At 41.0% G+C, this 14699-nt stretch overlaps 1 protein-coding gene across 3 annotated transcripts in view; it reads right to left on the minus strand.

The window, feature by feature from the left end:
- mtch2 (mitochondrial carrier homolog 2) overlaps window positions 1-14699 on the minus strand; it is a 92075-nt gene that overhangs the window by 16721 nt on the left and 60655 nt on the right. For all 3 annotated transcript variants that reach the window (XM_077594968.1, XM_077594969.1, XM_077594971.1), the window contains 6 exons: window positions 12581-12637; window positions 6206-6263; window positions 6004-6055; window positions 5863-5922; window positions 2977-3070; window positions 2519-2566 (listed from right to left, as the gene is read on the minus strand). In XM_077594968.1, coding sequence (XP_077451094.1) covers window positions 2519-2566; window positions 2977-3070; window positions 5863-5922; window positions 6004-6055; window positions 6206-6263; window positions 12581-12637 — 369 coding nt within the window. The remainder of the gene's footprint in view (window positions 1-2518; window positions 2567-2976; window positions 3071-5862; window positions 5923-6003; window positions 6056-6205; window positions 6264-12580; window positions 12638-14699) is intronic.

The raw sequence follows: 14699 nt of genomic DNA on the forward strand, positions 1-14699 counted from the left end.
TATCAATAACCTTCCGGGCGACCAAAAGACCGGCGACCAATCGACCGTGTACCAAAACCTCGAATGCAGCTACAGCTGCAACACAAAAAATAATCAATACATCAATGCACAAAAATGGGGTAAAATCCACTTCCTAGCAGCATTTAATGATTAAATACGAATACTGGAGCTTTTCAGACATTACAACCGGGCCAGGGGGGTGATTTTCCCGGGAAAAGACAGCGATGAACATCAATGGCGTAACGGCAAACATTGCCCGAAAATGGGGTAAAATCCACTTCCTAATCTCCTTTTTGAGCTCCCACACACATTTACTAGATTAGTGCGCCATCTATATGTCTGCTTTAGCGTCATGTACATACAGTCGTGGTCAAAAGTTTACATACACTTGTGAAGAACATAATGTCATGGCTTTCTTGAGTTTCCAGTTATTTCTACAACTCTGATTTTTCTGATAGAGTGATTGGAACTTATACTTCGTTGTCACAAAAAACATTCATGAAGTTTGGTTCTTTTATGACTTTATTATGTGTGAACAGAAAAAATTGATCAAATCTGCTGGGTCAAAAATAATAATCATCGGACATATGCTTTGTCATCATCATTGACTCGACAAAAGCCTAATTGTCATCGTACCCAGCTGCGTATGACGAAATTGGTAAATATAATAAAATATACATACAGCAGCGCTAATATTTGGTAACATGTAACTTGACCATTTTCACTTTAATTAGGCGCTTTTGGTAGCCATCCACAAGCTTCTGGTTGAATTTTTGACCACTCCTCTTGACAGAATTGGTGCAGTTCAGTTAAATTTGATGGCTTTCTGACATGGACTTGTTTCTTCAGCATTGTCCACAAGTTCTCAATGGGGTTTAAGTCAGGACTTTGGGAAGGTCATTCGAAAACCTTAATTCTAGCCTGATTTAGCCATTCCATTACCACTTTTGATGTGTGTTTGGGGTCATTGTCCTGTTGGAACACCCAACTGCGCCCAAGACCCAATCTTCGGGCTGATGACTTTGTTTATCTTGAAGAATTTGAAGGGAATCCTCCTTCTTCATTATCCCATTTACTCTCTGTAATGCACCAGTTCCGTTGGCAGCAAACAGCCCCACAGCATAATACTACCACCACCGTGCTTGACGGTAGGCATGGTGTACTTGGGGTTAAAGGCCTCACCTTTTCTCCTTCAAACATATCGGTGGGCATTGTGGCCAAACAGCTCGATTTTTGTTTCGTCTGACCACAGAACTTTCCTCTAGAAGGTCTTATCTTTGTCCATGTGATCAGCAGCAAACTTCAGTGGAGCCTTAAGAAGCCGCTTTTGGAGCAAGAGCTTCCTTCTTGCACGGCAGCCTCTCAGTCCATGGAGATGCAAAACACGCTTGACTGTGGACACTGACACCTGTGTTCCAGCAGCTTCTAATTCTTGACAGATCTGCTTTTTGGTGATTCTCGGTTGAATCTTCACCCTCCTGACCAATTTACTCTCAGCAGCAGGTGACAGCTTGTTTTTTCTTCCTGATCGTGGCATTGACAAAACAGTGCCATGCACTTTATACTTACAAACAATTGTTTGCACTGTTGCTCTTGGGACCTGCAGCTACTTTGAAATGGCTCCAAATGATTTTCCTGACTTGTTCAAGTCAAGAATTCGCTTTTTCAGATCCATGCTGAGTTCCTTTGCCTTTCCCATTGTAGCGTTTGTGGGCGTTTGCATCCAATGAGTCCTATTTAAATGGCCTCAGAGAAGTCACCAGCTGTACTCACTCATAATCACTCACAAGAAGTTAAGAGGCCATGCTATAACCAAAATTGCTAATTCGTGTTGGTGTATGTATATTTTTGACCCAGCAGATTTGATCACTTTTTCTGTTAACCCATAATAAAGTCATAAAAGAACCAAACTTCATGAATGTTTTTGTGACAAGGAAGTATCTGTTCCAATCACTCTATCAGAGAAAAATAGAGTTGTAAAAAAAACTGGAAACTCAAGAGTCATGACATTGTTTTTTCACAAGTGTATGTAAACTTTTGACCACAACTGTAGGTGGGCTCTTTTTAGCGTCCGATCATTTGACCACAAGAAAAGATGATGGTCTGACCGCAGTTTCATTAAAAACACAACGTTGCTGTATTTTTCTACTTTATGCTATGATAGGGCTCAAGTGCTTTTTTTTTTATACAGGGAACTTCTGTTGCCAGCTCGATGGCTTCCAACACTGTCCATAAAGTAGGCGGTCTTTCAATGATTGATCATCTCTAGCAACACACAATTTTGTCACGGAATTTATTTAGTTGGGCAACGCTGAAAAAAAATGGAACTGTGATTTAATTTATATTCATTTTTTAAAATCATATATTTTTGCCACATCACCTGCCACTAATCACAACTCAAAAACAGGTTGAGCTATGAGGCTCAGATTTAAATAATTTCAGTTGCCATTTTAAGGCACGAATATGATCGCGAAATCAAGCCAATTTTAAAAGTGTCATCACCCATAAATTAACTTACCCCTGTCACAGCTTGAGAGCAGTTTTTGATTTCTCCAGTGTGGCTCATCTGCAGACAGAAAAATAAAACTTAAAATGTAACCAGAACCTACCTAAAAAAAAATTATAATAATATATATATACACACATTATATATACATATATATATATGTATGTATATATATACATACATATACACACACACACATATACATATATATATATATATATATACATATATATATATATATATATATATATATATATATATATATATATATAGTGTCAATTCATAAATATACATGTTATTTTAAGGAAAATATTTGGGCCAAATGTTTTTCCCGTCTGTGAATTACCAACATCTAGAGAAAACTTTACTCCAACTTTACAAAAATTCTGAACATGATTCAATATTTTTGCCCCCACTGTATACACACTGTATATGGACTTTAAATAAAATCATCACAAAACAAAACATACCGCATCATCGATAGCATAAGTGTTGATAAAATGAGCTAGCAGGTTACAAATCCACAGGGCGAAGATATCTCCAAGGAGACGGGGGATCAATCCCCTATGAGAAAAAAGTCAAAGTATTTTGAGAAGTATTGTGGGGGATAAAACAAAGTAAAACAGTAATCAACAAACTTCATTTGACAATCTTATTTGTATACTTCGAGATGGTAAGCTCATTCGTCTGTTCATGTGTTTTCACACGGATTGAATTTGGACCCAAGCTTGATGTTGAATAAGATGATCAATCGTCACCAAAATGTGTATGGCAATATTGTGTCTATTCATGCTTCATTCTCTAAATATTGGATTGGATTGGATTGGATAACTTTATTCATCCCGTATTCGGGAAATTTCATTGTGACAGTAGCAAGAAAAGGCATAGTTATTTAGATGGTACAGTCGCAAAGGCTGCACAACAACAAAGCAAAAGCAAAAAGTACAAAGCAAATCAAAGAAAATGGAAACTGGAAAATGTAAACAAAACCTGGAACCACAAACAGGAAGTCTTCCACCAGATGGGGAACTTCTGCAGACTGTGACCGAGGTAGAGAATATGCAGAGTCACTCTTCCAACCTTATCCGCACAGTTCCTCAGTACATGTCAATATATGTCAAATATTGTCCAATATTTTGATTTTGTGGAAGTTTTGCGCAGTGGTGGACCTACAAGGCCTTCTCTGCTGGCCTAAAAAATATCTGAATCACAGAATGATGTTAATTATGTTTTGTCCATGAATACTTAATTCCAAATTGTCTGTCATCTTCCTTTAATTGCTTTTCCCCTGGTTCCGCTGCTTCCAGATGTGTGTTTTCATATTTAAGCATCTAACCAATCACATTTCAGCTATTATTTGTTGCCAGGGTCAGAAATCTGCCTTGAGGCCTTCACAGTCAGTTCTGCAGGCTCTGCTGCATAAAACAAGCGACGATAAAACTGTTGCTTTGACCAATGAGATTTCGAGTTGGCGACACCAATGTCTTCTCGCAGGCGTAGGGATACGTCATTGCCTTCTCACAGGCGTAGGTATACGTCATCGCTTTCACCAACTATGATTGGCTAGTAATAGAGTGGACTAACCACAGCTACGAAACTGTATCTGGAGCGAGCTGCACAAGCAAATATATTGTTGTGTTGATTTAATAGTGGTTTTGTCAACCGGCAATGGCTGAAAAAGGCCCCATATCACAGATTCTTCCAACCACGTTGATGCCAGCAGAGGTAGTATGCCTCAACGGAAAAGTAGTACGTAGACGAGTTTTTATTGGTTATATCATGCTATACAAATTCTAAGTGGGTCCCGAAAACATGACATTGTACCGTACGAGTTCACCGCGGATGCTGAAGCACCGTAACACAGCCCACATGACTCGGAAAAGGACAGACACAGCTTGGGCTGCATTCACATTGGCTCTCTTTAATGGTAAAGATCTTACATTTATTTACCACCCCTCGATTATACAAACATACCTCACGATTGAAAATCGAATATTTCATTATTTGAAATTGAAACCGGATTTTTTTTTTATTGGTGCACTTTCAGCGACACTGTTAGGGGCAAAAACGCTAAAGCTGAGTTGTTTTTGTTCAAATTCCAGTTACGATGGCATTTAGCCCACAAGCTAACCATCTTACACCTGTATAATTTACTGCAATTTAGCCCAAAAAACAATCTAACTCATTGGTCACACATCATTTGTCACTTGGTCAAAGAAGTCTTGAGGAAAATCTTCAAAAAAAAAACCCAATACACTACTGAACAGCTTCTACTTCCTTGAATGTGTCCAATTTAATACGTTAATTCCTAAATCGGAGGAAAAAACATTAAGGCATGTATCGGCAGTGTACTTGTTCCAATTTCCTGTACAAAAAAAATAAACAAACACTGACACATGGTAGTGATACTAAATGGAAGAGGACAGAGTTCGCGAGTATGCCGTACGTTTGAGACATCACGCAGTAGTACGGCAATATTTTTCATTGATTCATTCATTCATTTTTGAACTGCTTTATACTCATTAGGGTCGCGGGGGGTGCTGGACTCCGGGCCAGAGGCGGGGGACACCCTGAATCGGTGGCCAGCCGATCGGAAGGCATAAGGAGACGGACAACCATGCACACTGACATCCATACCTAGGGGTGATTTAGAGTGTCCAATCAGCCTGCCATCCATGTTTTTGGAATGTGGGAGGAAACCGGAGCACCCGGAGGAAACCCATGCAGGCCCGGGGAGAACATGCAAACGCCACACAGGTGGACAGACCTGGATTTGAACTCAGGACCCCCCAGACCTGTGAGGCCGACGCACTAACCACTCATCCGCCGGCAATATTTTTCTTAACAGCAAAATGGGATTAAATATATATTTTTTGGCCACTTTTCGGTTTATTTTACAAAGAAAAAGACTAGGGGTTATGGCTCAGCTAACTCCCAACTTTCAAAATCAGTTAAATACCCTCCCTAATGATGTGGGCCCTTTAAAAATAATGAGGGAAAATTTATGGTTATAATTTCTGCCTGCAATGTATTTACCGTATTTTCCGGATTACAAATTTTAAATGGCACCAGCTATAAAATGCATCATATAGAAGTAAAAGACATATACATCAGACCGGATTATAAATCCCATGTAAAGTATCAACACTGGTCTAGAGCGCTCTCTTGCGGTTAAGAGTAAAATATCATGTGAATCAAGAATTTTCAGAGTATAAATTGCACATCTAGCCAAACAAAGTATGAAAAAAACCTGATATTTTTAATCCGGAAAATACAGTACTTCTGTCTCTGTGATGTCTCAGGGTTAAGGAGATGACATTTATTTTGCCTACAACTTGAGTGAAGAATAAACATACGCGAAGAACCCCAGCATGCCTTCTTCTCTGTAGATGGTGATGATGGAATCAAATACTCCGCTAAAAAAGAGATTAATATTATTTTCCAAATAATACAGCCACTACAGTTTCTCAAAATTCCAGAATGCATGAAAATGTTACCTGTATTTTGTTTCTCTTCCAATAAACTGCACCATACAACGCAATGTAATCACTGAAATACAATTTAGAGAACATGAACGTGACAAATAAAATGAATCTCAACTTTCTTTAATATGATAATCAATATGTTCAAACAAATCATACTGTTTATACAGTACAAGAAAGCAACCAAGTATATATTAATGAAGACAAAACTACTTACCATGAAAAGGATGAGTGACAATGGTGGCAAATGAACGAGCTATCATCTCTTTGTTTGTCTGAAGAAGAAATGTACAAATCAAACATTTGAAACCTTAGATAATGAATTACACTAGCACCCAAAATGAAAATCCTAATGAAATTTTTTGACACCTTCAATCACCAATTTCTTTTTTCTTCCCAAAATGGCGCCGTTCAAGCGGCAGCCAGTGGCTCCCTAAATGCTCACTCGTATTCTGTTTTTACAGCTTTTTTTTAATCTTTTGTTTTTACGGTTTATTGTTTATTAATTTTTTGATTAATAACCTTTACTTTACTTGATACTTTACTTCATATTTTATACTCCATACTTTAATGTTTTACGACTTTACTTTCAAGACTCAACTTCGAGACTCCTCAAGTTGTGCGAGAGGCAGTCTTTGTTCTATTAGTCTAGTTTATCTCTGCAAATTTTGGACATTTTTACGTCTACTTACGAATGCCTCTAGGTACGAAATGTTCATGTTATGAAAGCTTTTTATATGCAAATGAGTGCCTCACGAAAAAGATCCAAATTACGAAATCCCCCCAGAAGGTAAATGCATTTCCATATCCGTTATTTTATTTTGAAAATATTGTTGCGGATGCATTGATTCTCACTTTATTGGGCTCTGACTGGCTGTCTCACAACAGGCACTATCCATGTTTCAAGATTCTCTCTTACATACCTGTCACCCTCGGCTAAATGTTCCCCTTATTAATGATTGCAATTCCCTTTATTAAGCGAGAAAAAACGTATAAATGCAACGTGGTACATATTTACACATACAGACGCTCCCCTACTTACGAACGAGTTAGGTTCCGAGCGATTGTTCATAAGTTGAATTTGTTTGTAAGTTGATTCAGTGCTATATTTTGTATTATAATTTATGTTTAAGGCCTATAGAAGTATATTGAAGGTTTATATAAGTGCATTTGTATGTTTAAGGCTTGTATAAGTAACACGCATTGGTTTGTACTGAAAAAACATTTAATAAAATGGAGAGAATATGTACAGTACTGTATAGAGAGAGAGAGAGATTTATGTATTAGAAACTGGCCGAAAGAAGCGATCTAACGACGATTGCACAGTTTTCTTCTTTTATTCATCATAAATGATGCGGTAGCACTGTATGGCATCATTCAATTGATTAGCAAACTTTGTGCAACGTTCAATATTTGGGTCCTGCTGCTCGATCTTTCTGTTTATAAATGGTACTGACGGTCGAACGATTCAAGTTGTATGCCCGTGCAACGCTCACCACTCTCACGCGCATCAAGCTTCGTTATTATTTCCACTCGTTTCAAATGAAATGGCTTGCCTCTTCCTCTCACCTCCCTCACTAGAAGCCTTTCGCTTTTCACCAACCATATTGAATAATGGCTGCACGAGATATTTCATGATAAAAATGAAAAAGGTTCTTTGCGCACTGGAGATACGTCACGCACTTACGCAACTTGCAACGAACTGGGCAGAGGAAGGTGGATGCTGGGTGAGCTGAGCTCACAGCGGCAGGCGTCGGTATTAGCGGCGGAAAGAAGCACTACTCGGAAAAAGGCGCGCAATACAAAATCGAACTTACGAACATTTTTCGACAGAAACGCAATTTGCAGACATGTTCGTATGTACCGTTGTTCGTAAGTCGAATGTTCGTAAGTAGGGGAGCGTCTGTACACACAGGGCACACGTTCCTTCATTCATTTTCTGAACCACTTTATCCTCGCTATAAAAAGTCTAAAATGTACTACAAAATGCACAGCTTTCTGTGACGGATCAGAGGGGAATGCGCGTGCTCATATCATGCCCTGTCCACCTCGGCTAAATGCTCCTCTTATTAATGATTGCATTTCCCCTTATTAAGCAATTAAAAAACGTAGAAATGCAACGCGGCATATATTTACACACATAGGGAACATATTTACTCACATGGGGCACACGTAAAAGGCTAAACTGTACAACAAAATGCAGGGCTTTCTGACGCGATGGTTCAAAGGGGAATGCGTGTGTGCATATCATGCCCAGTCAACCTCGGCTAAATGCTCCCCTTATTAATGATTGCAATTCCCCTTATTAAGCGATTTTAAAAACCTAGAAATGCAACGTGACATATATTTATACACATAGGGAACATATTTACTCACATAGAGCACAGGTAAAAGTAAAATTTACTCCAAAATGCACAACTTTATGACATTCAAAGGGGAATGCGCGTGCATATATCATGCCCGGTCCACCATGGCTAAAAATGCTCCCCTTATTAAGCGATAAAAAACGTACAAATGCAATGTGGCACATATTTTCACACACACATAGGGAACACGCAAAAGTCTAAAATGTACTACAAACTCGACGACTTTCTGACACCATCGTGGCATAGGAAAATGCGCGTACGGATATCATGCTTAAACACGGATAGATTTTGTATGCTTGTTATTCATTTTAAGACATTAATAAATAATTTTCTCAGAATGTTCTCTCATTTTTTTTGTGTTTCTCACATCTTTCATACAAAATTGGGACACTTTGACCAATTTTAAAGTGTTTAGTTGGTAGTTGTGTGAGGACCGTGGAACGAATTAGAGAATTTAGTACATATAAAGTACTGCTCTACTTACGAAATTTTCAAGTTACGAAAAAAGTTCTGGAACCAATTAATTTCATAAGTAGAGGTACGACTGTACTCCAGAAAATAATGTACGATGTAGTGAAGCTGCGAAGTGAAGAAGGATCACAGTACCGTCATCCTTCACCACTTTGCGGTTTCATCATTTGCGGCTTCAGTACATCGCAGTATTTTATATTAAGTATCTAAATAAAAAATGTTCCAAAAAATGTCAAAATTCATGCTGAAACTCACAAGCGGAAGGCAGGAGATGAAAAATGGCGAGGTCAGGGCACCACCACCCAACTCAGCGCCAAAGAAGCGAAATTTCACCGTAAAAGAAGAATGACGCGACGAATAATATAAAAGGCCGAGAAGAACAACGTCTTGCCTTTTTCTGTTTTGTTTGGATTATTTTTCGCATCGCGCACATCACCTTGTGGAGGAAGTCAACATCTTGCCTTTTCCTCATTGGATTGGATTTCGCACTCTCTCTCTCGCACTTCCTCCGCAGAGTCCAAAGGACAGCCCAGAACAGAGCTGTCCCTGACCAGCTTGTTCAGCCTGTTCCTGTCCCTCTCCGTGCTCCCGCATCCCCAACAGACCACTGCATAAAACATTGTAGATGCAACCACAGTGTCGTAAAAGGTCCTCAGCAGTGTCCTGCACACTACAAAGGACCGTAGTCTCCTCAGTAGGTAGAGGCAGCTTTGGCCCCTTTTGTACAGGGCATCTATGTTTGTGGACCAGTCTAGTTTGTTGTTGAGGTGAACACCTAGGTACTTAAAATTCTCCACGATTTCCATGTTTGAACCCTGGATGTTCGCCTGAGTGGTCTGTTGAGGATTCCTTCAAAAATCGATCACCATTTCCTTTGTCTTACTGGCGTTGATGTAGAGGTGGTTTTGCCTACACCAGTTGTTACGACTCCCCCTGATGGTAAGATATACCAGGGAGTCGCAACTACCACAGCAGAAAGATTCAGTCAATGACGAGCCAGACACACACTGCAAGGAGCCTTCAGTGATGATTTATTAGCAACAAAGTCCACCAAAACCTGGATTACGGGACACCATTGGGGAAGCAAAAGATACTAAAGTGGCACCATCAAATAAAAACGGTAAAAAAACACCCTCCCAGACAGGTGTTTGAATGAACACCCACAAAAATACAGGAAATAAGGCCTAAGGGTGCCACTGTCAGAACTGATGTAATAAAAGTCTAGACAGAGTAATAAACTACATGTATAAATGCAACAAACTATTTGTATACCCCAGGGTGTCTAAACTTATCTCAAGTCCCCCTATGCAGCCCAAAATAATTAACTATCAACATAAATACTCAATATAACAATGAGTAGCGTACTTACAATACCAGGTGAAGCTGGGACAAACAAAACTTACTTAACTCTAGACAATAAGTGCTATCTTAGAGAAAATAAGGACTCCACTGCCTCAGCATCTACAATCACAGGCAGTCAAGGGAGTCAAGGGGTGTCAAGGGTTGAACTGAAAAATAAGAGGGTTTAAATGAGGACAGGAAGTGGATCTTAATTGGAGGAGGGATGATTGGGAAGTAGTCACAGCTGTGTTGGCCTGGGCAGGGCTTTGCCACAGGGGTGGAGCCACAGCTCCATGTACCTGCAGAAGAAAAAGAAGCCACACACAAAACAACACACCCTACCATATAGTGTGTACCCAGGCTGAAAGCCGTAACACCAGTCAACAGAGGCTGTGATGACTCCCTGTACTCTAGGTGGTTCTCGTCCATCACTCGTCCAACAATAGCGGTGTCGTCAGAGAACTCCTGGAGGGGGCAAGTGTCTGTATTGTGTTTGAAGTGTAGAGGGAGAAGCGGAGTGGGGAGAGCACCGTCCCTTGTGGGGCCCCCGTGTTGCAAGCTACCACATCAGACGTATAGTCCTGAAGTCTCACATATTGTGGTCTGTCAGTGAGGAAGTTGATGATCCATGTGGCTAGGTGGTTCCTTACCCCAGCCTCTTCTAGTTTCCCTCTCAGTTGGACTGGCTGAGTGGTGTTGAACGCACTGGAGAGGTCCAAAAAACATCATTCTCACCGTGCTTCCCGTGTTCTCCAGGTGTGAAAGAGACCTGTGCATCAGGTAGGTGGTAGCATCTTCCACACCAATGCCTGAAAGATAGGCAAACTGCGGAGGGTCCAGCTCTGCATTCACCAGGGGGCTGAAGTGATTCAGGATGATTCTCTCCATTGTCTTGATCAGGAGAGAGGTTAATGCTACCGACCTGAAGTGGTTGGGCTCCCTGGGGTTTGCAGTCTTTGGAACTGGGAACACACAGGAAGTTTTCCACAAGGTGGGGACCTTCTGTAGACTGAGGCTGAGGTTGAAAATATGCAGAATCACTTTGCCAAGCTGATCCGCAAAGTCTCTCAGTAGTCTGGAGCTGAGGCCGTCTGGATCGGTAGCCTTCTTTGCCTCGATCTTCTTGGAAGGATGTCGTTGCCGTTGACCGATTGTTCGCTTATTCATTCTTCATGTAATGCAAGGTAGATTCATTTATGCCGTAATGGCGTGATGGTTGGGCATACTTATTGCCCACCTTCAGCATATCTAGTAACTTCACTCTTTCGGTCATTCTCTGTTATTTTCTACTGCCTACGTTGATGTGTCTTTTCAGCGGCTGATTAAGCCAATGAGACAGGGGCGGAATCAACACACCTGCAGTAATTTGAGGCATCTGGTATTTAAGAACTCTGGTCACATCCGGCAGATTGTCGGAGTATTGCGTGCCTTGCCTTGCCCTTGCTCAGCACCCTGCTTGCCCAGCACTTCGCTGTGACTTCCATGAGACTTTGACGTTTGTATTTTGTGTTTTTTTACTTTGAAAACCTTAGTTTTATTCGCCGACTCGGTCGTGGTGTTTTGTTATCTCCTTTTGATCCTCGCGTTTTATGGCATGCTCCTTTTGTTCAATAAATTGTAGTTTTTGTGAATTAACTCCTTTGTTCCTTAGTTGTTGTGGCTCTATCTTTAATCGGCTTGCCGATTCATAACACGGTCATCGTGTTTTGTTTTTTCTTGGGCTCATTTGCTGCAAGAGATGATGCAGGACGCTCAGGAGGCATTTTCAGCGGTGATTCAAAATCCAAACAAAGCTGGAATAGGCTCGGCATAGTCTTTCTCTATGCACAATGTAATTCGAAGAGAACCGGAAAAGGCAAGACAACGTCCTCCTTAATTATTCGTCGCGTCATTCTTCTACTGTGAAATTTCACTTCTACGGCGCTGAGTGCAACCCAACTCAGCGTGGAAGAAGCGGTGCCCTGACTTCCGCCATTTTTCATCTCCTGTCCTCCACTTACGAATTTCAGGGTAAATTTTGACATTTTCATGTACATTTTTGATCTGGATACTGATATAAAAAAAGCGATGTACTGAGGCTGCGAATATTGAAGCCCCGAAGTGGTGAAGGATGACAGTACCATATTCTGAGGACATCTACCAAATACAAGAAACGCTGTGGCGTGTTTGTGTTGAATCGTGCAACAAAACGAGTTGTGACTAGCTATGTTGTATGCTAAAGGCCAAAACCTAGGAAGAGTGAGCGATTGATTTAAGTTTCCACCGCTAAGCTTTCTAGTTTATAAGCATCTAAAAAAAATGCAAATCTAGTAGCAAGTCAGCACTAATAGGCTGAATTATTTATCAACTGATAATATCCTAAGACTTTCCAATTCAGCGTGATCATGTCTTTAGGCAACCCTGGTGGACTATACCTCATTAACAACATGTTGTAAAGCTCCATCGACATCTTTCTTCTGGCCTCCCAGAACCTATAAAAGGGAGAAAAAGGCAACAGTCACTAAACAAACCATATGTAAAAAATGCCCTTCCATTACTAATTAAATTGGGCAAATACATAGAGACTAAAGGAACATGTTTAATCTAATACTTCTAACACAATTCTCAATGCTAAAGACTAGATCTGTGTTGTAAATCGTTGGTCGAAAAATCTTTTCTTCCCCCCGACATTACAGTACGTTAGTATTTAGATGTGAAAAATAATTGCATTCCTGCCTGATAGTGTAGTGGTTCAGTCGCCTGATTTCGGTGGGGGACCCACTGGCTCGATTCCTGCTTGTGGAGCTATGATTGTGGGTGCAAATGGTCGTCTGTCTCTCTGTGTGGCCTAATGCTGACTGGCGACCAGTCTGCAGAGCTGCCAACTACACTGACATTTCCGGAGTTTACCCGGAAATACAACGCAAAATCGGTGACCCCGGATGGCCTCCCTAAAGTCCGGAAATCCAAAGAAATTGTCACTTACATTTTTTTAAAGCAACTATTTTGTAAAAGTACCAAATTCCCAATTTTAATGCATTGAAATTCACACCATTGCTATGGCTTCCGCCATCTTTATTCAACTGCACTGTAAACCGGAAGAATTCGGTAACACGAGTGCATTGTGAATCTGACGAAGAAGCAGCTTTCCATCAGCCAGATGTTTGGAAAAGACTCAGGCAAAGAAGAGATGCGACATAAAACAACGACAGCAGAAATGCACTTCGTGGCGTTTTTACTTGAACACATTATTCCAATAAGTGCTGCCGACCATGTAGGCCTATTGTTTCGCAAAATGTTCCCCGACTCAAAATCGTGCAGTTTCCAATGTGGCAGGAAAGGCCTCTACTCTGATTAAGCACCAAGCTGAAATCATCTCAAACAATGTTGCGGATAGGTCACCAGTGTTCGCCTTAAGTACTGATGGCAGCAACGATAGCAGCAACAAATATATTCCAGTGGTACTTACACATCCAGAAGCTGGCTTAATCAGCCAGTCCCTGTTATCTGTACCAGTTGTTAAGGAAGGTTCAACTACAGGTGAGAATATCTTTAAAACTGTGAATGAAGAACTGGAAAAATTTGGATTGAAATGGGAGAACAGCATTTCCTTTGGTACTGAACCATCTGAAAAACTTGTGTTAATGTGGTGGAAATATGAATTTGCAAATAAATCATGAACACATTTTACTTTGTTCACTCTTTATTCAACACCATTCAGCCGGTCCTACTGAGAGGGAAACTGGAAGAGGCTGGAGTAAGGAACCACCTAGCCGCATGGATCATCGACTAACTCACTGACAGACCACAATATGTGAGACTCAGGACTGTACGCCTGATGTGGTAGCTTGCAGCACGGGGGCCCCACCAGCCACTGTGCTCTCCCCACTCCTCTTCTCCCTCTACACATCAGACTTCAAAGATAATACAGACACCTGCCACCTCCAGTAGTGACGACACCGCCATTGTTGGACGAGTGACGGACGGGAATGACCTGGAGTACAGGGAGTCATCACAGCCTCTGTTGACTGGTGTTACGGCTTTCAGGCTGGGTACACACTATATGGTAGGGTGTGTTGTTTTGAGTGTGGCTTCTTTTTCTTCTGCAGGTACATGGAGTCATCACAGCCTTTGTTGACTGGTGTAGACAAAACCACCTCTACATCAACACCAGTAAGACAAAGGAAATGGTCATCGATTTTCGGAGGAATCCTCAACAGACCACTCAGGTGAACATCCAGGGTACAGACATTGAAATCGTGGAGAATTTTAAGTACCTGGGTGTTCACCTCAACAACAAACTAGACTGGTCCACAAACATAGATGCCCTGTATAAAAGGGGCCAGAGCCGCCTCTACCTACTGAGGAGTCTATGGTCCTTTGCTTTGGAGTGTGCAGGACACTGCTGAGGACTTTTTACGACACTGTGGTGGCACCTACAGTGTTTTATGCAGTGGTCATTTGGGGATGCGGTAGCACGGAGAGGGACAGGAACAGGCTGAATAAGAACAGGTCAAGCCCTCCTGACCAGCTCTGTTCGGTAACACGCTTATT

This window comes from Stigmatopora argus, chromosome 2 (assembly GCF_051989625.1).
Source record: "Stigmatopora argus isolate UIUO_Sarg chromosome 2, RoL_Sarg_1.0, whole genome shotgun sequence".
In the NCBI taxonomy this organism is placed as follows: Eukaryota; Metazoa; Chordata; class Actinopteri; order Syngnathiformes; family Syngnathidae; genus Stigmatopora; species Stigmatopora argus.